At 45.8% G+C, this 27,386-nt stretch overlaps 1 protein-coding gene across 9 annotated transcripts in view; it reads left to right on the top strand.

Moving 5' to 3' along the window:
- LOC125008962 (ephrin type-B receptor 3-like) overlaps window positions 1–26,989 on the top strand; it is a 57,404-nt gene extending 30,415 nt beyond the window's left edge. Inside the window, exons 3-16 of one of the 9 annotated variants that reach the window (XM_047586383.1) lie at window positions 1,871–2,543; window positions 5,647–5,802; window positions 6,771–7,106; window positions 9,784–9,908; window positions 10,353–10,515; window positions 10,642–10,750; window positions 12,298–12,350; window positions 13,053–13,259; window positions 15,002–15,249; window positions 15,807–16,022; window positions 16,621–16,806; window positions 17,187–17,386; window positions 20,516–20,671; window positions 22,609–26,989. In XM_047586383.1, the coding sequence (XP_047442339.1) occupies window positions 1,871–2,543; window positions 5,647–5,802; window positions 6,771–7,106; window positions 9,784–9,908; window positions 10,353–10,515; window positions 10,642–10,750; window positions 12,298–12,350; window positions 13,053–13,259; window positions 15,002–15,249; window positions 15,807–16,022; window positions 16,621–16,806; window positions 17,187–17,386; window positions 20,516–20,671; window positions 22,609–22,717 (2,937 nt within the window). In that variant the 3' untranslated portion in view covers window positions 22,718–26,989. Of the gene's footprint in view, window positions 1–1,870; window positions 2,544–5,646; window positions 5,803–6,770; window positions 7,107–9,783; window positions 9,909–10,352; window positions 10,516–10,641; window positions 10,751–12,297; window positions 12,351–13,040; window positions 13,260–15,001; window positions 15,250–15,806; window positions 16,023–16,620; window positions 16,807–17,186; window positions 17,387–20,515; window positions 20,672–22,608 lie in introns of all 9 variants that reach the window. The other 8 variants (XM_047586382.1, XM_047586388.1, XM_047586386.1 and 5 more) reach the window with 8 other exon arrangements.
- Window positions 26,990–27,386: the final 397 nt, after the last annotated feature.

Below are 27,386 nucleotides of genomic sequence, written 5' to 3'. Positions count from 1 at the left end.
ATCGACAAGCTTGCATAACGATTCATCTTGTCGGAAATCGATGCTCAGAAACTTGACCCTTTTTCTGACGACCTACTTAATTCATTCAGGCTTGGTAAGCAGGCGCTCAGTGTTTGCCCACTGGTGCATGTCTCGGGAGGGGTGCGGGGGGTAGGGGGGTTGGGGGGTTGGGGGGTGCTAGTGGGTGACCTGTCTCTAAATGCGCACACCTACACATACGCGCCCTCAAACAGCAACAGACAGGCAGGCTCGCACAAGCGCGTCTCAACAAACACACACAACGTCATAGGCGCACGCCCGCAAACACTCGGCGGCATTGCTCATCTGTAGGGGGTGATTTATTACACCGAACTAAATACCCATTGACACTTCATGCTTTTAGTCATCCCATTGACCTGCCTGGTGATTATCGATTCCCTCGCGTTGCTACCTCCTCCTTCTCTCTATCGCTCTTGTGGGCCTATCATTTTAATAACACAGTCCATCTACACCCGTTCTCCCTCTCTCTGCCTCGTGGCCTCCAGGGCCCTGGATGAATAGCCCTGTCTCCACCACATCCATATCAGAGCCTTAATTAAGATGCTCCGAGCTCGCATGGAAACAACTGGCTCGGGAAAACAAATAGGTGGCTGCTTACCGGACGTTTAAGAAAGTTAAATGTTCTGAGGAAAACTTTGGTCCCAAGTGTAAACATGGATATTCAATTTGTTATAGATATGTATTGGCCTTTAAGACTTGAGTATATTAGAATAGATGGCGGGTGAGTGATTAGAAAGACCACCCCGTAATCGAAAGGTCAGAAGATCAATTTTATGGATGTAGGTATCAAGTCCAACAGCCATGTGAAGTTAACAGTGGCTGAGTCCTTTATACAAAGTTTAAGCAGCTAAAAGTGCACTTTTATTCCTTTGTCTGTGTTTTACTTTCTCCCTAGTGCCCTTTAAATACTTCAGTGCATTGCAATACCTTATGCAAAACACTGCTATTGCATTCGAAAGATGCTATTCAAATACACTTGCCACATATTGGCCATGCTAAAAAGTACACGCACTCAGATGTTTGTCTGATGGAAAAGAAAAGGATGAGCGGAGCCCTCAGCATGCACACCCGCAGAGATATATACACACAGGAATTGCTGTTTGAAGTGCACTGATTTAATCGTGGTGTCCTCATTCGAGATTGAAAAATACATCCGATTACAGTGACTCACAGCAAAGCTTTTACAGTCTAGTTTGCTTGCGCTTATTTAATGAAGCTGGTAATCAAAGTTTAGAGAATTTAATCCTATTTTATCCTGAGTAATTCACCCCCTGGGTACTGTAGTAGCATTGAAATATGTGGAGGAGTGTGAAAACAGAAAGGCATGAAGGTTAACTGCCGCCTTTTCCCTGCCTTTATTAGAGGACGTTGCAGTCATTGCGCCATAATTGAAGCGTAATTGGTTGTGAAGCAATGTGGCTGCTACTTCCAAACAGATATGAGGTAAACATGCCGTGGTGGCTCTGTGGTGAGGAGGTGACAGGTTGCTGTAATTGTGATGAATTTGCAGTCCTTGTCCCTGGCTTTTCGCTACACTAATCAGAGATGAAAGGCACGTTGTGGCAAAAGCACAGGAACGGAAGGGAAAGCACGGCCAGAAAAATCCCACTTTTCTTTAGCTTCTTTCTTTTAAGGTCCATTTTATTCTTTACAGTTTATGGAACGTGATGAGTAGCTCTTCAAATCTCGATGCTGCAGGGCGGACACAGCCTGGGGAATTGCATAAATCACACAGAATGTCTATGCGCATGTCAAGTTTCCAAAGATACCAACAAACATGTACTGCCTCTAATTTGTCCCTAATATGGTTCCTTATCTGCTTTCTTTTCAGTGGGAGGAAGTGAGTGGTTACGACGATGCCATGAACCCAATCCGGACGTATCAAGTCTGCAACGTGCGTGAGCTCAACCAGAATAACTGGCTACGTAGTGACTTCATCCCACGAAAAGACGTGCTGCGAGTGTATGTGGAAATGAAATTCACGGTTCGAGACTGCAACAGTATTCCCAACATACCAGGCTCCTGCAAAGAGACCTTCAACCTCTTCTACTACGAGTCCGACTCGGACTCAGCCACAGCCACCAGCCCTTTCTGGATGGAGAACCCTTACGTGAAGGTGGACACCATCGCCCCGGACGAGAGCTTCTCCATGCTCGAGTCTGGACGAGTAAACACAAAAGTCAGAAGTTTTGGACCACTGTCCAAAGCTGGGTTCTACCTGGCCTTCCAGGACCTTGGTGCTTGCATGTCGCTCATCTCAGTGAGGGTGTTTTACAAGAAGTGCTCCACCACGATCGCCAACTTTGCAGTTTTCCCCGAAACAGCGACTGGGGCCGAGGCCACGTCCCTGGTAATTGCACCGGGAACTTGTGTCCCCAATGCCCTGGAGGTGTCAGTGCCACTGAAACTTTACTGCAATGGAGATGGGGAGTGGATGGTTCCTGTTGGAGCCTGCACCTGCTCGGCTGGTTTTGAACCAGCAATGAAGGAAACCCAATGTCAAGGTGAGTGTTTTCACAACAAAAGCTTTAAGTCAGCCTGGGATTTCATTTCTCATTGTTTGTGGTGGCGGATTAAGAAGTGAGACATTCTTCAAAGGTGTACACAAGGTGCAGTCCTTCATTAAACATGTGCTTTGTATTCCATGCCAGAGTACTGCCGTCTAGACAGTCATGGGTTTGAGGGAATATCCTTTACTTATATTATTAATCTAGAGTATGTCACATTATAATTGTGAGAAATTTTTAATTGGCATTTTAGGTATTACACTATTTGATGCTTATATGCAGAGTAAATTACTATTAGTGTGTAGGAAGTAGTCAAAATCTTGCAGAGGGACATTTGACTGTTGTGGACACACTGCGATTGTTGAAAAGATTGGGTCTAGATTGTCCTCCGTGTTATTATAAGTCATCCCCTTGCCTTGTTGTTTCCTTTGACAAAATAACCCGGTGATTACACGGTAAAATAATACACACAAGATAACACAGTTCACTCCGCTGACCTCCAGTTTTGCTTTGCAGCTGCTTGCTAAGTAAAGGAAAATACAGGACAGGCGGAGTGTTTCTGAAAACTGGAAGGTTGATGGTTTTCGGGGTCTGATGGAAAACACGACAGGTTCACAGGGGTTGAGAGGAAGGTGAATGTAAACGGCAAAGGGCTCGGCTGAAATGGCGTGCAGGTGACAGCAGGAGAATGGAGCATAAATGAAAAACGCGCGCGTGTGTGTTGAAGGGTATGGGGGCGTAAAATTAGGCTTAGGGTGTGTAGGTCAAATGGAGACAGCGAAATGAGAGAGAAAGAGACGGGAGCTTGGCAGGGTTATTGATCAGCGGGGTGGGTTGGAGGGTGCATGTTGGCAGTTGGTGAGCGGTTTGTGTGTCGCCCTCGCATGCTCCGGCTCAGGAAGCTCATTTTTCTTCTCAGAGCAAAGAGAGATGGGGTTGAGAAGACCTTTTCTTCAACATCCGTACTGGTGATCAGGAAGAGAGTGGGCGGATATTTTATAGTAGCAGCTTCTGGCAGACCCGGAATATACTGAACGTGCGCTCACCTTTAGAAGGAGAGCATGTGTATGTGCGGGAAAGAGCGCATAGTAAATCTACGGCAAAGGTGTATGTGGTTAAAAACTCATTTGTTTGTTCCTGGCAGCTCAAGGTTAAAACCCTGGTGACTGGACCCTGATAAAACGTTCTCTAATCACTGAAAACCACAAGGGATAAATCTCCCCCTTTTCTTTTCTCACATCGCCTCTCTCTCTGGTTCCCTCTCCTTTTCCCTCCTCTTCCACCATTCTCCTCCACACTCCTCCCTTCTCTGCCTTTCTGTTCTCGTTCCAACGTGCGGTATCCTCAAGCGCTCCCTATCGCTTTTCTTCTCCGGTTCCTTCCCAATCCGAAGGCCGTTGCTCTCATTAATAAGCCACCAGAGTTACAGTAGGGATGTCATCATTAATATTAATCGATTTTTTTCCCCCCTTACCACTCGTTTGCTGCACTTTTTTTTTTTTTTTTTTTTTTTTTAAACACCGGGTATTCTTTACTTTTTTTCATGCCTCACACTTTCCAATTCCAGCATACATTCTAATCAGTTCCTTAAGCTCTATGTTCTGCGTGAGAGGGCACGACACAGGGGAGCGGGTTGGTGGGGGTTTTGCTCTGACAGGATTAGCATTTTCTATGCCTCCACCTCCTCCGCCTCTTTTCGCTCTACCCCCCTTGTCTCTTTTTCTTCCTCATTCTTTAATGGTTCCTTCAAGGAAGAAATGGATGAAAGGAGGAGGATGACCCCTTTACTTACTGGAAGTGATTGATCAGCACTTTCTAACCTTCCCCTGGAAAAAAAAAATAGCCTCTTTTAATGGGAGTGCTCCTTCTTTGGTCAGGCTAACAAGTTTGAAAACTAAATATCCCCCATCCAATGTGAGCTGAGAATGTTCTAATTTACCTCGTGCTGGTTGAACTTAAATGAACTTGAATGGGTTGCGATAACAAATCGAAGACATCGTTCTACTACCTGGTAAAAGTCGAGGTTATTTCTTATCTGTTTATCAAACACTGCTTCCTGTTAGCCGGCGGTGTGGATAACGCTGATTAATGGCGGAAGAACAAATACACTCAGGGCTAATGTGCACGGTGCAGCCAACTGGTGGCAACTGTGTGCTAATATTGAACTTTGAATAACGAGAACACAGCGGGGGCAGTAAGTGGTCTGCTGTAGATCTGACCTCCAGCCTGGGTTGTTTTTCGACGGCTGAGCGTAAACCCGACACAGAATGGTGGTGATTGTTATGCAGAGGTACAGACGGCGCGGCGCGTCCTTGACTTTGACGAGCTAATGCACAAATGGGTCAGCTAATCAACTGGCCCTTGTAAACTTTGCCTGTCTTTACCTGCCCGTGTCTTTTTTATTAAGCACCACGGCAAACTCATTCATCTTTTAACAAGACAGTTTATGAAAGATATGGAGCATGGCGAAGCGCTCTGTTGCCGTTCCCCTGCACGTCGGTACCTTATCGTCTGAGTTATAAACCTGCAAACAGCTGCAATAAAGGGGAACGTGGCATTTTCAAAGGCTAGCAGTGTTGTAATCTGATCAACTTGTCTCGAGTTAGTAAGACCTGGTTTATTGATGATGAACTAGATCTTTGCTTTTCTTAGTTCTCCACCGATTCATGTTTACACATTGGCACGCGCTGTGTGTGCCGTTTCGATTCCCTGTGTGTGTGTGTGTTTGTGTGTATTTCATAAGAGGCTCCATTTAGGTGAAAGCAGACAGTGTTTCGCCTGTGAGAGTGGTACACGTAGTCTACATTGGCAGTCTCCACGTGTTAACAGTGGTTTTAACATACACATGCGGCTGAAAGCCTCCTTTTACCCACAGCTGTTTGCTGAAGGTGCACTCAACATATGCAAGGAAATGGAGGACATGTGGGGTTGAGGGGACACAAAACAACCATGCACACATAAAATACACGTGTTTAACAAACCAAATAAGTCGCAGTCAGATTTTCTGAATATGAGCATTAGCCAGTAAAATTAAGAATAAGAATTAAGACTGTATGATAAAGTCATAACTCTTTCCATCTTTTTTTTTTTTTGCTATCAGCTTGCATCCCTGGCAACTTCAAGTCCAAACAAGGGGACACCTTCTGCTTGCCCTGCCCTGCCAACAGCCGTGCCACCTCCGGAGCAGCCAGTGTTTGCTCCTGTCGGAACGGTTATTACCGCTCGGACACAGATTCCCCCGATTCCCCCTGCACGAGTAAGTGGAAACTTCTTAACGACACACTGTCAGCTTGTTTATAAAAAGTCATAACGATAATGTGTTTAACTGTTAAACCCGCAGCTGCATCTGGATGTTTATTCCAGCAGCATGTGTCGGTGGCCATAAAACCAAATTCTTGATTGTGTTGTAAATGTTCTCTTCCCTCTTTGAAGTGTGCGCTCAGTGGCTGATAAAAAAAAAAAAAAAAAGGTCTCAGGACAACGTTCCCACCGCGCCACACGGATGGCAAACAAGTCTGCTTGCTTTCCCATAGTTATCCAAAACTTTATCATGCAACCTCTCCCCTTCCTGTCTAGTCCACGAAGCCCGCGTGTTCTCGCTGCTGCTTGCAGCCCCTGCGCTTGCAGAACGCGCAGCACTTTTTCTAGCGGCAGAGCCTTCGTTAGGCGCAAATATGCTCACGAGAGTAGAAGCAAATTCATTCAGTGAGTGAAGAGAGAACGAGATCCTTTTTTTTTTTTTTTTTCTGTTGCTGGGGTGGCAGGCTGATTCTCCCACGGCGCAGTGAGAGATAAGGCTCCGGTAATTGGATAAGAATTGCCAAGGCTCTGCCAATAGCTTGTCTTGCTCATTCCCCCCAGCACTTTACACACACAGGCGCACAGTGGAAATAAGCATGCAATTCAAATTTGAACTCCTTTATTTTTTTTTTGCCGCTGATATCGTCTCCTGGTTTGGGGAAGAAAAACTGTTCTATAATGTGCTAATACTGCTACACAGGTAACATTCTTGTTTCATGAATTGGGTCGATAACAGCTACTGAATAATGAATGTATGGGCGTATAGTGATATGTAAACTTTGTCTATTGTCAGGATTTCTTTGCGCTGTCACCAGGACCAACTTTTTTTTTTCTTTCCACTCCTGCTTTGCATGGAGATTAAATTCACTTTACTTCCAGAACTATTTCCCTCATTGCATTCACACTTCACCTCCCCTCTTGCAGCCGTTCCATCAGCCCCGCGCAGCGTCATCTCCATTGTGAACGAAACGTCGCTCGTGCTGGAATGGAGTGAGCCCCGTGACATGGGTGGCCGCGACGACACCTTCTACAACGTCATCTGCAAGAAGTGCCTCCCCGAGCGGGGCATGTGCTCGCGGTGTGACGACAATGTCGACATCTCGCCGCGCCACCTGGGCCTGACGCAGCGCCGCGTGGCCGTCCGTAACCTGCAAGCCCACACGCAGTACAGCTTCGAGATCCAGGCGGTCAACGGCGTTTCCAACAAGAGCCCCTACACGCCTCAGTTCTCTGCAGTGAACATTACCACAAATCAGGCCGGTGGGTACAGCTGCAGCCTCCTGTCTACCAAAGTAGCCTAAGATCAATATTGGAACTTGTGGGCAATGCGAACTTTTAAAGGCAAAGATACCAAAGAATGTCAGAGAATACGATCCGTGCATAAGAAGTAGAGATCAATTTCTGGTGCGCATGTAGGAGTGTGTTACATGTTCTTGCTTTGAACAGGGACTGAGAAGGAAGATATTCTTCTGAATGAGCCTGGAAAAGGGACCTTTTTCCACACGCCCACAGATACTCTGCGCTAACACTGCTGCAAATAGCAATAGCGAGGCAGTGTGTATTCAAAGTGTTGAACCTTCAGCATTTTAGCTGCCCACTGGTTTCAACCCACCGCTCCTCCATCTTGCAGCAGCAGTAACTAGGCCAATGTAGCAATCACTGCTGAGATAGTTTATCAAATATTGAAACCCAGCTCATACTGTATAAGAAGGTGGTATTGATAGGTGCATGTGTTCCTTATTTAAAATGCTAAAATAACCCCCATGGTTCATGAAACATAGTGCTAGAATATGACTACATCACATTTGCGAGTTACTTGTGGCATTTGGTATTTTCTGTGGGGCTCAGTGTACCTTAAATGACCCCAATACATTTCCACATGCTGCTGAGCTTACTCTTCCTTTTTGTTCCCGTGGGCTGGTCTCTTTACTGTGGATCTCCCAGGGCCCTTGGATGTGTTTAGCCGCTATGTTAAATTTGCTCATTCGGCAGGCTTCTCCAAGGATTATCCGTTGGTCCTCCCCCATCATCGCTCTCTTCTCTCTGTGGCCTTGTGTGCCTACTACCAAAAGATGAAATGCCTCCTCTTTGTGGGTCTAGGACCCAAAGGCCCCACAGGGCCCCTTGTGAGTGCCTCATTGTTTTATGGGGGCCTGCTACTATGCTGACAGGGACCACTGTCCACCCTTGGGTGCCTGAGGTCAGTTGGGTGCGGAGAAAGGGTGGGGCAAGAGAGCATCAACTGTGATCAGATTATCCGTCTGTGTAGTCCCAAGACCATCCCTGCATGTGCATTCACCTTTTAAGACTCAAAATAAATACAGGGCCGGTGAAAAGCCCCAGGGGCCACCTCCATGGTTACTCCAACGTCTTCTCCAGGGGGAGGGCCCCTAATCCCTTGGCTGGAGTAACCAGGGGATCTGCCTAGGAAGTATTGTTTTCTGGGGGTAAAAAAAAAAAGAAATGGAAGGCGAATGGAGAGATTCATGGAAAGGGAGATTTAAGCACCAAAGAAAGAGGCAGAACCTGAAAGTTGTCCGGTCACACATACAGGCAGCACGAGGAGAGCGGAAATGCAAGGGAGGGGTATCAGAGGACTTTAAACTGAGGATGTAAGAGCTTTTAACAAAAACCGTTAGAGCTGGGTGTGGAGGAAGGCAAAGACACTGAAGTAGGAATTATGTTCAGTTCAGTCACAGACTGCATATCGGAAAATCACGTGGAATTTCATTCGCAGACCAGTGCTGGAAATCTAATATTATCAACTAATATTACGAAAGTGATGATCTGTTATTTGTCCCATAATCAGAGCGACTGTAGATACCGTACTTCTCTTTTTTTTTACTTCTCTTTCATTAACTCAACTATTTTGAACACCTTTAATGTGCAAATGCAAAACTGTCAGGGTCTAAAAATATGCGCATTCTCACATTTAAACATGTCTCCTCATGTGAACGACTGGCCTTCATCTTCCGCTTTCCTTTTTCTGTTTGGAAAAATGGCACATCCAAACATCTGACTTACAGCAGTTGGACGACTAACAAACGAGCCCTGAAACAACCGGCCCTCAAGACTGAGAGAGGGGCTCGGGCTCTGTAGTGGTGAAAAAATAAAAAATAAAACTTGAAGAGTTCAAGACTGTGAAAGGTGAAATGCGAAAAAAAAAAAAAAAAAGGTGATTTGAGTATAGGAAGAAGCGAGAAAACTTTATTTTTGAAAATGAGGTATCACTGGAGATACTGGGTTATGAAACAAAAGCAGCAGACTGAGAGAAGGGAGTGAGTCAGAGATACAGAACAAGCCTGAACGTTATAAAAAAAAAACAAAGAGGAAGGAGAGACAGCGAGGCAGACAACACTTGGCTGTTAATAGGCACATTTGAACAAAGTGTGGAACGTTCAAGTGGGTGGAGTGCCAGTGTGTTACACACTGTGATTGTGTGCCCATTAACCAATGTACGCATGTATATTTTCGTGTATATTATATGAAGCATGTAGTCTGTATATTGCGTGCACGTTTTCCTATGTGTATAGTACACGGATGCTCAAAACTTAACCGCAGATGATAGTTGAGCAAGCAGTTCAGTGTGTGAAAAGTCCACATCCCTGTGTGGACACTTGTTCTTTGGCTTGCCTACAGCTGGTGTGTGACGCAGAAAACTGCATGTACGAGAGGCTTCCATCAGTTTTGCTCTTGTCACAGGAGAATTAGACATCCCTTCTCCTTCTCCTCCTGGGACTGTGGGAGGGAGAATTTGAGCATTAGTGAGGAATGGTTCTGCATACTAACTACTGGGCAAAGCTTTTCACAAAGCTCACAGCCTCAGACTTTGTATTTGAGCTTCTGGGGACACACAAAGGGCACAGAACTTCAAAAGACACAACACAGAAAACGATAAATAAAGCGGACTTTCCTTTATTTGTTTTGCCCTGCGCAGCCCCGTCTGCAGTGCCCACAGTTCACCTGATGGCGGCCACAGCGAGCACCATGAGTCTGTCCTGGCTGCCTCCGGACAAACCCAACGGAATCATTCTGGATTATGAGATTAAGTACCATGAGAAGGTAAGCGTCAATGTTAGTGAACGCCTCTAATTCAATCCAATTTCGGACTAGCATGGTCTCTGTGTCATCTGTGTTTCTGCAAAAGTGGGAAACAATGCTTCCGCTGATAAACACATGGTTGCTGTGAGCCAAGTCATTTCCATTCTTATGTGATCATCTTCCTCTACTTATTTTCCTCTCTCCATCCCTCCGTCCCTTCTTCCCTTCCTAGCTCAATCCATGCATTAGAAACTTTCTGTATTTTGTAAAGGCCCGGAGAGGTTTGACTGGATTTGCCTCAGGGGAAATAACAAAAGCACCCATTGTATATCTTCTCCCGTCAGATTAACACACCAGGCTGCATTGTGTTTCTGTCTGTTTCTCTTTCCCATCTGCATATGTTTATTTTATAATCTGCCTTCATGGTTAGACTGGTAGGCTGACTCGCTCTTCCTGTGTGTGCAGGATCAGGGGGAGGCCATCGCCCATACCATGACTGCCCAGCGCAGCAACGCCCGCATCGAAGGTCTCAAGGCCGGTACGCCTTACGTGGTACAGGTCCGCGCCAGAACGGTGGCTGGTTACGGCCGTTACAGCAACCCGGCTGACTTCAGTACCAACCTCCAAAGTATGTTACCTACTTTTACCTATATGTCTATTTTGAAAATATTGTAGAGGTAACAATTTACCGTCCCATTGTGATTAATGTAGGAAGTTCCCTATTGTAATCGCTGTCTTTCTTTGACCACTATAGCTGACCCTCCAAAGTCATGGCAGGAGCAGCTGCCACTCATCGTTGGATCAGCCACCGCCACTTTGGTCTTCATCATCGCACTTGTGGTCATCGCTATCGTCTGCCTCAGGTCAGACCATAGCTCCGTAGATAACAGCACAGGCAAAAGGACTTCTATACAATATGTTCAAACAGCAGGGACTTACCGAAACGTTTGTGCGAAATGCTTTTTCCTTCGAGTCAAGGAAAAAAAAAAAGGAGACGGCTTCAAATGTCAACTTTGTTTGCCCGTCCTCCAAACCACCCTAGTAGAGTCTCTGTGGATTGCCGCACCACCTGTGAGGCCTCTGAATGCTAGATTAGCCTTCTGAATCTGTGAATAGTAAACAGCTTTGGCCAAAATGCTATTTTGCACACTGGACACAGCATGGTGGAGCAGCTGTTGGGCCTGATAGGCCTGCCCTCATGGCCCAGCACTCACAATCAACTGTGTGGTTGCCCGAACACAAAGAGCCCAGATGTGCCCCTGTCTGCTCAGCGCAATCGACTACGAAGACGTGAGGGGCTGCTCATACCTTTCAAAAAGTCAGACACCGCATCAGTTGGGTCTAACCACACTCGTTTATCCTTATAGCGCCCATTTGACAAGCAGTAAATGCAGAGTACGTGTATATACGTGTAAAAGGTTGGCACCCACTGTTGACTGGCGCCCACTGAGTCCCCTCCACAAGCCAGTTCAGGCAGCGTCTGACAAGCGTGGGCATCGGTCACGCTAGACTGAATAATAATCTCCCTGGATCCCCCCCGCCCCCCTTCCCCTCCTCGCTGTCTCCCTCCTGCCTCTTTGCTCTCTTCTATTTTCACACCGCTACACTGTGTCTCTCTCAGGGTCTTGGCTTAGCCACCGCTCCGACTGCCACAGAAGAAGGAGAAAAATAGCGATAATACAAAACGCAAAGCTTCGGCATATACCAGAACAAAATTAGAATTTGAAATAAGATGCAAATCACCATCGGGTATTTATGCCCTGGTTGCTGGTTAGACAACAAAGGCAGCACATTAACATGTAATTTCAACAACCAGTCCCCTATCTGTGCCTCCCACACCTGCCCCAACTATAGCACAGGACCGCATGCCCAAAGGTGAAGACGGAGAAACTAAGAAAGACAGGCGAAAGACAAAAAATAGATTTGATAAATTGTTAAAAAAAAAGAAAAAAAAGAAGGAATGAATGACGGCGAGAGACCAAGATTCCACGAGGAAAATAATAAGATTCATACTGAATTGAAATGAGCAGTTTGATGTCTGTCGGGCAGAAAGGCGAGACAGCTGAGCTTACTGCTTTTGTCTCGGCTACTCACTTTGAAGGTACCGGGAGTGGCATTCTCTTCCAGCTTCAGACAATGGTATGATATCTCCGTCACAAGTATGAATCATTTTACCAGTAGACACTGATACAATCTTTGTCAGTGTATCTTTTAGTCGCAGTTCAAAAAAAAAGAAGAAAAAAAAACAAGACTAAACATCTTCGCAAGCCGCGTCGTACTGTGACAACATCTCATGCTACAACCATTAAGGATCTATTTTTGTCCTTGTGCTTTTGTTCCTTTCTCGTACTTGTGCCCCGGCTGTGTGGATTCCACGAGTCTTAGTTTGTGTTGTCATTTTTCTCGACAGAAAGCAGAGAAATGGTTCAGAGTCGGAGTACACAGAGAAACTGCAGCAGTACAGTAAGTCTCTTTGCTAAGATTTTTTTTTTCTTTTGCTCCACATTCCAACAGCAATAATCCTGTATTTTAATGTAAGAATAACATGGGCAACAGTGGCCACTGAAGAATAGCTCCCATAACATGGAATGGACTGACCCACTAGTAACAGTAAAGTAATTTATTACTTTGATATACACTGATCAGCCACAACATTAAAGCCACTGACAGGAGAAGTAAATAACACTGACCATCTTGTGACCACCCATCTAGATCCATCTCACACATCTAGACCACACCAGGAACACCCACCCCATAGCAATGACACTCCTAGATGGCAGCAGCCATCTCCAGGAGGATGCAGCCTGACACACAAAAATGGTTCAGAAACAACTCAAAAACATGAAAAACAGAACAAGTTGTTGGCTTCCAAATTCTCGAGATCACAGACTGATCATGTATTTGTGGGATGCACTAGAACAAGTCCAATGAGGCCCCTCCCCTTAACCTATAGGACCGAAAGATCCCCACTAACAACGTCCTCATGCAACTGTTTTCAAGGCACAAGAGAGTGGTGGTCATAATGTTATGTCTGATCGGTGTATACTACATACTTTGATACTCCTTTGGTAAAAAAAAAAAATGTTTTCACACTATATCTAATCTTCAGATTTTGCTAGGCAGCATAGATTCACTTTCCTGTTCTTGCCACTGAATCCCCAATAGTAACGCCGGGAATGAAGGTCTACATTGACCCCTTCACCTATGAGGACCCCAATGAGGCAGTGCGCGAGTTTGCCAAGGAGATCGACGTGTCCTGCGTGAAGATCGAGGAGGTCATTGGCGCAGGTAACCCACCAAAGCTCCTGAGCTACAGGGGGAAGACTGCTAGTCACCTCCAGGCCATACCATTAGAGGACTTCACACCAAGCGGTACTTTCACTCAATTCATCGCTAGCCCTCTTCTTGCTCCCTCCCCTACCACACTTGTCACCTCTTAGGAACACTATTATTTTTTTGTCAGTCTCCAGCACTCTCCTGTGTTTAAAGCGTTAATAGTTGTGTCCTCTTTCAGTTAGCGTGACTCACAGTCCTAGCACCCTTATGTTTACCATGCCATTTAGAGTAGCTGTAATGCCTTTTGTATGGTGGATTATCATTTCACCCGTGTCCTGAAAGAAAATAAATGGAGCCCAATCCTGGAACGAGAGCAGAGCAGTGCAGTGCGGAAACTGATTCAGAACAAACCAGATTTCGGACAATGCAAAACAACGGCCCCATACAGACTGGATTTTCTTTTCAAGGTTTTAAATTTCAGCTCTACTTTGGGCCTACTCTCATTTTTGCTTCGAAGGATGTAGTCAAACAAACTGTTAACCTGTTAACCTTGAGTTATACAAAGCGATTTAACAACTTTATCTACTGCAGCCCCCGAAAAAAATTCAATCCGTCTTGATGGGGTGTAATTTGTTTCTCGTCCAGGATTGGCTTCCCCCCCTTGAGTTTTAGTATCCCTTGAACCTCTTAATCAAAAAGAGGGCGTTTTATGGATCGCTATCACCATGTGACACCTCTTCCTCGTACTTACACCTCCCCCACTTATGTGGTTGCATTCCCTTCTTCCTTATTTTAGAAACCCTCCCCAAAATGTTGTCGCAGACAGTGAAATATTTAATGTGCCTGATACATTTGAAAGTAATTTGTTTGCTTAAAAGCTGCAGGGCTGTTCCATGTGAATTTGTTATCATAATGTATCTGAGCCAAAATGGAGGACGTTACAATGGCAGAGATGGGAAACCCCTACTACTGCTTCTGCTACTACCATTACTACTGCTACTACTACTACTACGACAGCTCTTCTCCTGCTGAGGCTACTACTTGAAACCCGTCGCTTCCCGGCATTCACCTTTAAAGTGACAAACCCTCAACCCCTGTCTTCCCTGTCCCCTTACTCTCCTCTCCCCCTTCCTCAATCCATCCATTCCTCCATCCCCTCGCCCCTTCTCACCTGACCTCCCCCCCCACACCGTCACCCTTTGCATCCACGTTGCCACACGTCACTCTCATTGGCTAATTTTTCTTTTTTTCATCCTTGCACACGCTTGGTGTAGACTCTAAACGTAAAACATCCACGACTCCCAAAACCCCCAAGCTTCTTTCTCCACCCGTCTCCTCTTCCTCTATCCACTTCTCAAGCTCTTCTGAAGCTTAGCACCCACCCCCCACCCCCTCCCAACCTTCCTGCGCCCCCCCACCCCTCCCCCTTCAGCTTCACTCATCCTCTTGCCCTGCTTTACCCAATTTCATTTAAGCATTTGATCGTTTCACTCCTACATTTGTTCACGCTCCACCACCATGCACCTCACTCACAAAATTTCATTTAATCTGTAGCTTAACAGTCCAGATTCACTGTATGCTCCCTTCCCACCATCACCCATTGAGATTGGCAGAAAGTCCTGGCTTTTCTTGCAGTTCCCTTGTCCTACCCCTCATGCTGCCCTTCCCTGGCTCCTTGGTTCTAACCAGTTAACTGTCCCTCTCCCGTCTTTTCCCCCACTCTCCTTCACTCTTCCATTGTGCCTCTCTTCCCTCCCTCTTTCTCTCTCTCTCTCTCTCTGTCCTCCCATCTCCTTTCTTCCTGTTTTTTTCTGGCTATATCACCTGGACTCTCACAGGAGAGTTTGGGGAGGTGTGCCGCGGTCGCCTCAAGCTGCCTGGCCGCCGGGAGATCATCGTAGCCATCAAGACTCTCAAGGTGGGCTACACTGACCGCCAGAGGCGAGACTTCCTGTCTGAGGCTTCCATCATGGGCCAGTTCGACCACCCCAACATTATCCGTCTGGAAGGCGTGGTCACCAAGAGTCGGCCAGTGATGATTGTGACGGAGTTCATGGAGAACGGGGCACTGGATTCTTTTCTAAGGGTGAGGGGGGAAAGAAAAACACAAACACATCACACACTGATTAGCTAATATTAGTTAGTATTTGTGATTTAGTCAATCATGCAACGCTACCCAGAAGATAAGTTCAATAAAACCTCCTTGATCTTTCTTTTTAGTTATCTCACTTTTCTTTAGAGGCTTAAAATGCTCTTCTTACGCTCAGCTGCAGAGTCACAGTGGGCATCTGACAAATGCTGTATTCAGGCAGTGGGTGACATTTAAAAAAGAGTTCAGTCTCCAATGAGTCTCTGCCTCCAAGCCAGATCAGACATTGTCTGCCACAGAAAGGAGAGTAATATACAAGGAGATGTAGAGAAGGGAGAAACGGAGGAGGATGAGCTGGTAGAAAAGAGAAAGACGCTACAGTGTGATATGAAGGACGTGGGCAAGATGCCATGTGCAAAGAAACACAAAGACAGGTAGCAAAAAAAAAGAAAGAAAATTAAATAAGAGTCAAAGATATTGTATATTTTTTGAACATGCAACCTTGATCTGCAATCCAATACGTCCTTATCATTCTCTTTCTCTCCCTTCGGCAGCTCAATGACGGGCAGTTCACCGTGATCCAGCTGGTTGGCATGCTGCGCGGCATCGCAGCGGGCATGAAGTACCTGTCAGACATGAACTACGTTCACAGAGACTTGGCTGCCCGTAACATCTTGGTTAACAGTAATCTGGTGTGTAAGGTGTCGGACTTCGGCCTATCTCGTTTCCTCGAAGATGACCCTTCAGATCCCACGTACACCAGTTCACTGGTGAGTCTGTGTGTGCGGTACCGCACATGTGTTTACATACCCATGTTTGTGTTTGAAGGTGCTGCATGCAACATTTTAACATCAATGAATCACACTACGTTTAGCCCCTAACGTAAATTATCTATTTTGGTTTTGTTCTTGTATGGTTTTATGTGAAAAATTAAGAATTTAAGCATCATTTTAAAAAGACCTGTTAAAAAAAAATTTATTTCCAATTTGGAGATCCTGCATCCAATGCAAAAAACACCCAGAGCACTAAGGAAGCATCAGGAAGTCTGGTGCCAAGAAGCAGAGGTGTTGATTGGTCTTTACACTGTCATTTTGTCTCCAGGTTACACAAAAGTACTCTTAAATTATGGTGGTACATTGATGTAAAAAAGTGTGCGTGCAGCACGTAAAATGTTCTTATACTCTCACTTGTTCGTACACATACCATTTTTCCGTAAATGTGCGACTAACCTCGTGTGCACGCGGTGTGTGGATTCTGCAGCATGCACCCGTGTGTTCTGCATCGACGTTTCCCTCAGACTGTTTTTCTCACCCTCTCTCTCCCCCTCTTGTATGTGTGTGGCTCTGTGTTCGTGCTCCATCCCTCCAGTATTTCATGCTCACCTACTCATTCGCATATCCACAGGGAGGGAAGATCCCCATTCGCTGGACGGCTCCTGAAGCGATTGCTTACAGGAAGTTCACCTCGGCCAGTGATGTGTGGAGCTACGGCATCGTCATGTGGGAAGTGATGTCGTATGGCGAGCGGCCGTACTGGGACATGAGCAATCAAGATGTAAGTGGATAATTTTTTTATTTTTGCGTGATAGTGATATACGCCGATCAGCCACAGCATTAAAACCACTGAGAAGTATATAGCATTGACCATCTTGACACCGCAAGACACCATCAGAAGGTCCAAGTCCATTCTCTGATGAATCACAAACTGTTTTGGAGGCACAAAGGAGACCTAGACAATATTAGGAAACTGGTCATAATGTTATGCATGATCAGTGTATAGTATATCATATCCACCCACAACTACCGCCCACTCTGGACCCATTATTTTTTTTATACGACTTAAAGCCTCTGTCCTCCTCCCCCTGTCGTCCACCCGCCCTCCACACCATATTCGTGATCAGGAGTGATCGTTATTCCTCTGCCGTCCTTCCTCAGGTGATAAACGCTGTGGAGCAGGACTATCGACTGCCCCCTCCCATGGACTGCCCCACAGCCTTACACCAGCTCATGTTGGACTGCTGGGTGAAAGAGAGGAACCTTCGGCCCAAATTCACCCAGATCGTGGCCACACTGGATAAGCTCATTCGCAACGCTGCAAGCCTCAAGGTGGTCACCAACAGCACACAGTCATCCGGGTAAGTCTTAGTCATAGTATGGTATAAGAGTCATGTTGTGTTTTTTTTACATTAACTTCCAAATTAGTATAAAAGTCGTGTCGAGCAAAAGCTTTTTCTTGCGTATGTTCTGTGATGCTGGTAATTAAAGATGGTGTTTCGTGCTGTTTCCCCGAGGCCCCTTGTAAAGTTTTACTAGTTATGTTATAATGTGTAATTATGGTCATTGCATAATGCATATTAGTGCTGAAGTCTTTCTCAGATTCCTTCTGGTTTTCTTAAGGCATATGTCGGGAGTAGACCTGCCAGGCTCCTGTGGTACAATGTAGTAACAGGGAGTTAGTTTATTGAATGAAGTCACTTGTGTTTTCGGTTATGCGAGTGCTGGCTGAGCCATGTCATTGGCACCTGAGCCAGATCCGCCGTGATAATATTTTCCACTGTGCAAATATCCCTTATCCAAGTTGCCGCAGCGTGTGTGAGTCACTCTGACTCAGCTGTAATAATCTCTTAACCGCCATAAAGTGCGGATTTCTGCCCATACAACTCTTTTGTTTTAACAAATGCAGCCCGGGCCATTATGCAAATCCAAATTACCGACGCTCAATACAGCCCTTAAAGGTGCTCTCCCACCGACAGGGAGCGCGATCGATGATGTCACATCTACATTTAGCTGAACTGTCTTTCTTTTTCAACCTGTTTCTTGGAAAGAGTTTGAAGGATAGAAGGTGGCAGAGTTGGAGCGCGGCAGGGAGGAGGGACGGGGGGTGACCTACCTATCCGTGCCTGCATCAGGGTCTCTCAGCCTTGAGGGAGGGCCGCCGACAATCCTGGGTTGGGCCCGTGGGGGGGAAACCGGGGTCTCGGTTGGCCGCCGGAGTGACGTTCTTAGAAGATTAAGCTTGCGGTTAATTAGCTCGATTAAGGCAGTGCACAAAAAAAAAAAAAGAAAAAAGTTAGGAGGGCCTTTTAATTAGCCGCTAACGAGATTTTAAACGGGCCAGCAGAGAGGTGGCCTCCTGCTGGCAGACCTAACAACGGAGCAGCGAAAGATGATGCAGTCACTCCGAGGTTAGCTAACGCCGCCTGACGCGAACATGCTTCGGTTGCCTGCGTTGCATGTGTGGAGAGAAATCCGCCGCGGAGCTTTCGATGACGAGAGGCTTTCACCACAGTTGTCATGAGTCACTTCTGTGTTCAGCTTTAAGACCTTGATTATCTAAACAGGAAGAAGCACACTCCAGTAACTGAGCACATCCAATCAAAGGAGGATCTGACAGTCCCCGGCATTCAGCGTGAATTTAGGCCCAGCTTGTCACAGTCTTGGTAACTAGCTTACAAAATGCTCCAGCTTCCCCGCTGTGTTCCTGCTTGTGGCTCACATGTGCCCGGCTATAGTTTGGGCCTGTTTGAAGCCAACTTTAGAGAAGGAGGACTAACAATACTCCATTAAGAGAAGCCAGAGTCTGGCGTTAACGACAGCCTGAGGCCTCGGGCTCCGAAGCACAGGCCTTATTAAAAATCACTCCATCTACACCACTCAATGGAGCCTCTGTATCGCCGTTATTAACTCCCCCCTCCATGCCTTGTTTCTTTTCTCCCTCTTTCTCTCTCCATTCCTCTTCTAATTGTTAATGAATCTAATGCCATCAAAAAGGATGACAGGGATCAACAGAGCAGAGCAGAGAGGAGAGGAGGGGAGACAGTGGCGCTCTTTCTCTCTGGCTGCTCCCTCGTACGTTTCTTCTCCTTTACCTCCCCTCCGAGCTCCTCGTCATCCTCTCCACCTCCGCCTCCTCTCTTGTTCATCCGCTCTACTTCACTCTGAGTTGTTGTGCAGTTTTATTAAAACTCCCAAGGTGGCCTCTCTATCTGCGGAATTGATCAGCTTAGCTTTTTTTTTTTTTTTTTCCCTGCACAGAGCTTTGTGGCCTGTCAACGTGTCCGCAGAAACGTTCAAAATACACCCATGCACATGTACAGACGGTTAAAGGCCCGATCACACAAAGACACACATGTATCTCCAACGGAGAAGCACCAACAAACACATGTCGGCTTGTGAGTCCTCAGTATTTCCAAATGTGCAACCACACAAAGCATCTGTGTTACCATTCTGACGCATCTTATGAACTACTTTCCGAAAAATGCCTTTCAAGCTTTTTGAGATTTTGTTGCGTGCATCCTTTTGCCAAGCCAACTTTCAACGCAGAAAAAAATGGTGCTTGGTTTACACACTGCTGGTTAAGCTATTCATACAGCATGCTCTAGAAAACAATTACGTTTCTGGCCTGACTTCGCTTGTTACCGAGGTGCATGGCGGAGAAAAAAAGTAATAGTAGAAAGATCAAGGCTCCAGCAGCACTTGTAGTAAATGGAACAACTAAGCTATTCATTGCAGACAGCCCAAATTTGATTTGGACAGGCCGGCAACACTGCAGAGAATCTAATCTTCCCAGATCAAATTTTTAAAAGTGCAACTTAGTACAACCCCGAAGATTTAATCAAAAACATTTTCAGTGTCGTCGGCCCCAATTCAGCGCCCTTTGAAACGAGAAGAACCATAACCGGCCTACGAGCAGGGAGCCGTCCAGATTTTTGGGTCCGTGATAGAAAATCCGTGATGAACTTTTACCAGAATGTGAGTCTGGTAACCCACCATTTGGATTCCATTATGGAAAAATACCTCCGAACCCAATCGGATATTCCTACAGCCTATTAAAACCAGAACCAAAAATGATTTGTGGATTGTGAAACTTCAGGCTGGCTCGCAGGCACATCCAGAAGTAGTGTATGACTTTAGTTTATTATACTGGATCTGTTTAATCCTTGAATGTGAATGTGGGTAGTCGTCATCAGCTGCAGTGCCAGCATCCACCATCCAAGCCTCCATCCAGTCTCTCCCCCCGGTGACAAAACCGCCAACCCCGCCCAACCTTTACATCCAACACACTCCCCGCACACAGCTCCTTACACACGGAGGAGAGGAGAGGGGGAGGAAAGGGGAAGAGACGCAGAGAGATGGAGAGGTGGTGGTCAGCAGGAGGTGTCCGGGGGTGCGAGGTTGGCCGGTAGAGGCGCTAGAGTGACGACCTTAACCCTCTCTCTCTTCTCTGTGTTTCCCTCTCTCTCTCCCCCCTACCCCTAATTCAGGGTTTCCCAGCCATTGCTTGACCGCTGTGTGCCAGACTATACCACTTTCACCACTGTGGGGGACTGGCTGGATGCCATCAAGATGAGCCGCTACCGTGACAACTTCGTCAATGCCGGATTCGCTTCCTTTGACCTGGTGGCCCAGATGACAGCAGAGTGAGTGGAGCTAATCAGGCCTAAAGTGATTGACTGGGCTGAGTTTGAGAGTCAAATTAGCACTCACACACATTGACCTTGAGGGAATAAAAAATAGTCTTGTGGCTAAATTAAACAAGATAAGATGTGGGAAAGTGGGCTTTGAGTAGACTCAGATATGAAACGAATAACAGGCGCAAAGCACTAAAAAGCCACATTGGTACATTAAGCTGACAATCCAGTGAAAATGCATTTGTTGTGCTGCGAGGATAAAGTGTGCCTTCAAGACATCCCGTATTGTACCTTTTTAACGTTTTCCAATGTTTATCCCAGCGTAGAGAGTAAAGAAACTTAAAAAAAAAAAGACAAAATGAGAAAACACAAAATCTCTTTTTTCCTATAATTTGGTGTGTAATTGGCCAATGAGGATATGTTTGCTGTAGAACGCGCAGGATCCGGCAGTCACCTGCTTCCCGAGGCCAAGCAGTCAGATCAACAGAATCAACAGTAAACCAATTTCACGATACGGCAGCATTCGTTAGCATAGCTCCCGTCGCTGGTTTCATCTGACTCACCAGGCTTTCGCCGTGTTTACAAACAGGAAATGATGAAATGGAAGTCGTGGAAATTAGAGGCCAATGATGATCAAATAAATGAATTAGGATGATAATGATACATAAATCATTCTCATTAGCGGCATAATAGGCAATGGAGGTGGGGGTAATTTGTTTCAATTTGGCTAGGCTGACAGGTGTGGCGTACTGTGGCTCTCTGTTGCCCTTAATGGCCAGTAATTCCTCTAATGGTGCCCATTTATTATCATTTCATCCTCCGTCGCTGTTCTGATTGGGATGGCGAAATATGAATAAAAAGAGAACAAAAATACACTATTTACTCGTGCAAAGTTGCGTGGATAAACCCAGATTTGGTTTTGGAGAGGACAGACATGCAGATATGGCGGACGTGTTCTCAAAACGGACGGAGCCGCAAAGTCCTCGAGACAGCGCGCATGGTGTCTGCGGGTAATATTAGATTATGCACTGTTTGTGTGCGCGAGCGAAGGGAGAGGACGCAGACAGTGGCAGGGCCCCAGCTTTCAGCTAATCGCCGCCCCAGACGACGTCCGCTCCCTCCGCGGCTATCGGCTGGGGAAATCAAACAAGCGGGCGGAAAAGAGCGGCTCTTGTGATATTACAGTGTTAAACTAACATGGCCACGCCGATTAGATTATGGCGTCTGGCTAATGGCGGCCGAAGCAGGTGTGCTCTCCCAGGCCGCTTTTAAAGACTGAAGTAATGTCGACTGTGTGTCAACAGTTTCCGTTTGACGCGAGCCCTTTTGGCCGAAAGCCTAATTTATACTTTCCATCCAGTCTTTGCTGTAGTTTTTTTTTCTTTTGCTTTTAGCGGTTATTTTTAAGCACCGAAGAATGATTTTCAACAGCGAGCAACTTAAAGCTGATTTACTGACACCACTTCTAAGCATGAATGACAAGCTACTAACTGAGTAATCTGTGAAATATTTTTTTTTGCTTCCCTGTTTTTCGAGCTAAGTGACAGGCTCGGGTGAGCTCTGGAAAGTCTGCCATCTGTCAAACAGTAGCCAAGTTCGCCCTTTAATCATTAACTATTATTATGGCCTTTTGACTGCCGGTCTCTTGCCCACCTGCTGGGTAACAGAAGTATGCCGTATTAAAACTAACACTCGCTATAGCTGGATGAGCGTCCCCGCTTTGTTAACTCACTCCCAGGAAGCCACTTTATGGGTGATCGCCAAGGTGACGCCTGTCCCCGTTCCCACCTGATATGCGCGCACACTTGCACGTGAAAGGCGAAATCCGCAACTCGAGACAAGAGATGCTCGCCTGCTTTTTTTAAATTAATTTATTTTCTTTGTGCTTTATTGTTTTCTTTACCGTGCCACCTATTCTTATTCTCTTCTTTCTTGTCACTCCCCAGGGACCTGCTGCGGATAGGGGTCACGTTGGCGGGCCATCAGAAGAAGATTCTCGGTAGCATTCAGGACATGAGACTACAGATGAACCAAACACTTCCTGTCCAGGTGTGAGCGACGGGGACGCGCGGACAGATGCATTTGAAGGACAGCCAGACTGGAAAAAAAGAAAGGGGGGGGGGAGAAACTGTGCCAGAGAGGGCCACTGGAAAACCCTAGCTGCCTGACCCATCTCTGCCAATTAGACACTATGAAACTGGCTTGCAGTGCCTCTGAATATTTTTTTTTCTTTATTTCATTACCACTTACATTTCCTGCTCCAGCTTTTTTTTTTTTTTTATGTAAGTTGTCATTGTTTCTTTATCCATCCAAACAGAATTTGTGTGTTTTTTTTTGAAAGAGGAGAACCCCCGTCTACCCGATGCGTGCCTCTCACCAGCTCTGGAGTGGGTTGATGTTCGCATGCATGCGTCTCTTCAGCGAGGTCGGCCTCGGTCCAGTAACTGAAATGTCACGCTCTGACTCCCCTCCGTTTGACCCCCACCCAACCCCCCCCCACCCACCTCCTCCCCCTCGGTCCAGCTCTTCTGGATGTAATCCGTAGAAAAGAAGAATGAACACGCCGGTATCGAAAAAAAGTTAACAAGCTTTCACACGCCTAAAGGAAAAAAAAAACAAAAAGAGAAAACAAAAAAAGATGTGTTTGAGACTACAGGAGAGAGAGGACAGTTCTTTCCCTTGACAGAAGTTGCTTTTATTGTGCACGTGTGTTGTTCTCCATCTTCATATTGAAGGTGTGTTATCTAAAAGGGCACTTGGCGAAGAAGGGTGAGGCGGCGGCGGCGGAGGACGAGGAGGAACCACGATGGGCTCCGGTCAAAGTTCAAGAGGATGACAGAGGTCGGAGAGGTTAGAGGAAGGCAGCCACGTTTTTGGACACTTGTTTCGGCTGCCCCGCTCCCAGGAGGTCACCAGACAACCTCCTCCCCCTGACCTGAAGTGTCTCAGGATAGTTCCACAGATCAGGAACACCTGCTCATCAACTGTGTTTTTAGACGTTTTCTTTTTATTATTATTATTATTATTATATATTTTTTTTATTTGTCCACGCTACATTTTTTTTTTTTTTGGCATTCTTACACTCTTTTGAGAGATTTGTGGTTTTTCCAAAATGGCCGGCCAACCTGAAGTAACCCCCCGCAACCCCCATCCCCCAACCCCCGACCCTCAACCCTCCCTCTCCCCCGCAACCATGCGCTGGACACTTCATGTGATTACGGGGAGACGAGGACTGCTGTGGCGACACTTACAGAAAGACCCCATGGCCTTTTGTGTGCATTTTTTTTTTCCTTTCCTTTTTTGTATGAGCGTGTATGTGCGATTAAGTGAGCCTGGATGTGTGAGAGTGTCGAGTTGCACACGAGTATACTGTACAATACAGCTTCCGCTATTTGCCACCATGGAGAATTAACGCATGAAGTGAACTGTGATAAGGAGCAAATATATCTCAAACAACTACGCTATATTCTGTGGACAACTGTTAAAAAAATATTTTTTATTGAACCCAAAAAATGAACTTTGGACATATGCATATATATATATTTATATATATATAGAATTATATATATAAATATATATATATTTATCTTGCAGAAAGTGGGAGAAACCATGATGGACACCGACATTTCTACTTAACTATTTAGAATAATCAAAAATCCTTGTTTTAATTTCTTGACATCCTGCCCTCTGTATTTATTTGTGCCTCGCCCTTCAACCCACACACCCCGAAGCCCCCACCAACAACCGGATGTAATTTAGGCCTTTTCATTATTTTTTTTTTCTTCTTCTTTTGGACAGTGGACTTTGAACAATCAGAAGGAAGAGAAACTCCAAGAGGATACAACTAATGAATTGATGATTATTAAACAAAAGAAATTGCATATAAAATTGGATATTGTATTTTTGTTGTTGTTCTAAACAGCCTGTACATGTTTTGTAACAAAAAATAAGATAAATAACAAAAGAAAAAAAAAATGGTGTTTTTGACAAAATGGAAGTGTTTTTGTGAGATGATGCTTGATTCGGACGGGAGTGGGGGGAGCGGACGAAGGGTGAAGGAGATGAACGCCGCCCGTGGTTAGGCCGCTGGCATGACGTTTCCTCCGCGCGGGTCGTCGCCTGAGTGTTAATTTGTGTTTTGTGCGTGTTCCGTCGGAGCTAGATGTTACACTTCCCCGATCCACCGTCGAGTTTGTGAAGCGCCGAGCTGTTACTAATGGTCTTCCAGGCACATTATTGTCAACTCCTATAAACCACTCAGATGTAATCCTGCCTTTGTTGTGCAGGATTGTTAAGAGTTTATTAGGTGGATGGCGCAGAGATAATTTCGTGTCGAACCTGCCGCCCCACCTACCAGTCGCTTCAGCCGCCCCAGAGACGGAGCTCCGCCACACGGCCCTCGGTTTGCCTCCCTGCAAAGCTACTCATCAGAATATCCAGAGCTGTCAGAAGGGAAACCTAATGGTCTCTTCCTGTTTGGTCGATTAATGCAGCAGCCAATCAGGCATTGCGAGGGTATGATCATGCACCAAGCACCGATACAGGGGCAGGCTGACCTATCATTATCTCTTTTCATTTCCTGTCTGGCCTGCAATCATCCTGTCTCGGTGCAGGCTGCTGCATGATTAGTACAGTACGGTATCGCCAGACAGCCAAAATCTGCGAACCAACCCCTATCCCCTCCCTCGTCTTAACTGATAGCAGCTGCATCGCGGGGCTATTTGCCTCCTCTCTCAGACGGCTGTTTGAAGGTGGCGCATTAAGGAACGGGACTGCATCACTGGTGTGATCTTTCAGACAGTCTCCATATTGTTTGGGTTGGAGCAGATCAATGCAACATGTGAACGTTATTACTTACGCGTGTGACGATAACAGGATGTCGGTGGCCGCGTAGCGCGCCTCGCCAGGTTGTCAGCCTCTCTTGAGTTCCTCCAGGAGTCACGGAGGACTTTATGCAAAAGCAGTAACGTGTTCCTCATTCCTTAAAGTTTCATCTTATTCCAAAAACAGCCATTTTCACTACTGCTAGTACACTCTATCAAGGGCTTACTAACTTATAACAGTTGTAACACAAAATCTGTTATATTTCAGTGACGCCTCAACGCGGGGAGTCTGTTAGATTGCCAGATGACTTTTCTTGATATATTTCTCCAAAATTATTTAGCTCCTCTCCAAAATAAACCGCGATTTTGATTGGAACAGGGGTGAGTTGTGGAGTAAGCCCTAAGACGTGACAAAAGAGCAGACTTAATGTAGTCTGAGTCTCACTTTGGCTCCAGGAAAATAATTTTTTACTCCTTCTTCCTCCCCTCAGCTCGGCCGTTTAATAAGCCTCACTGCTGCAGACTTGCACCAAACAAGAACGGTGAACTAAAGGGCTTTAAAAATAAGGAGCGGATGGAGGAGCTAAACACAATCAGATGACACACATGCCTCCTCGTGAAAAATGGCAATTCAGAGCTCGCATGAACTATTGATGAGGTGCACATGGCGCTCCGTGGTCGGGAGCCGCATTCGCCGAAGTCAACCAGGCCGTGAGTGATGAGCTCAAGCGGCAGCGTTGCACATATTTAAAAGATTAAACCGCCACCACTTCAACTGCAAACAATTAATCTTTAAGTGGACTTTTCACACGGCTGTGGGAGTGTTTCATATTAAATGTTCGCAGAGAGAGAGAAAAGTCGCTCTCTCGTGTTTTTTCGTTCATCCATCTGACTACACGAAAATTAAGATGGACTGCTTCTGCGTGTGTTCGTACGAAAGAGAAGAATTCATGCGTTTTATACAGAAACGGTTTTGATCTGCCAAAACCTGCAGTTTTGTCGGTTGTGGTTATCTCTTAGTGTGCCAACAGGATTCAGACTATCCTAACATCCCTCACACCCTTCTCTCCCTGTTTCACATTCTCCGCAGACCGTCGCAGATAACTCACCCTCTGCAAAAAAAAAAAAAAAGAAAAAGAAAAAAAAAACCCTAGCAACTCTCCGGCTTTCCTTTCCTCAGCTGTCTGTTTTAAATAAATATAGTACTGTCTTCTGTCTTCTAACAAGCCAACTGCACACACACGTCTTTCAGTCACTTTCAGAATCCCTCTCCATCAAAGTAAATGACATGTTCCAGAGAGTACTGTACATGTTTGGTGAAACGGGGGGGACAACGGGGTGGATAAAGGACTGAGAAATGCAATTGTTAATTCCTCTTTGAAAAAGCATTGAGATGTATTTAATGGTGCAGACATACACTACAAATTACTAAAAATGATGATGCATTCTTGTAGAAATATTTTTAAAAGACCCTTTTTGCAATTAAATTATTTAAGAAATGTGACCCGATCTCCCGACTGAGTCTTTGTGTCGTGCTTTGAGTGAACAATTCATCCGACTTGGAAGCAGATTGTTCTTCTCCTCATGCCAATTCACGATTACGCACATGTTCCGCAGTCAAAGTAATTGCCCAAGACAAACATGTTCAATCTCGGCACTTATCATTTATGGCCGTCTCATGCTCCTATAATCATCACTCTTCGGGGAGTTTTTCTGCAGTTATCACAGCAACATTTCTTATTGGATAAAGTAGCACCGAAGCCTCTGCTCGGATAACATTTACATGCACAGCTTAACCGAGCGGCCCTTGTCCTAGTTTACATGAACATATCCTCCTCCGCACTAGGTGGCGATAAGTGTCTTGTCAGCGGGTTAATACAGTCCCTTTTCTGGTGTAGGTA

Source organism: Mugil cephalus, chromosome 6 (genome assembly GCF_022458985.1).
Source record: "Mugil cephalus isolate CIBA_MC_2020 chromosome 6, CIBA_Mcephalus_1.1, whole genome shotgun sequence".
NCBI lineage: Eukaryota > Metazoa > Chordata > Actinopteri > Mugiliformes > Mugilidae > Mugil > Mugil cephalus.
The sequence above is the reverse complement of the archived record's forward strand: the minus strand, read 5'-3'. Positions and strand labels throughout refer to the sequence as shown.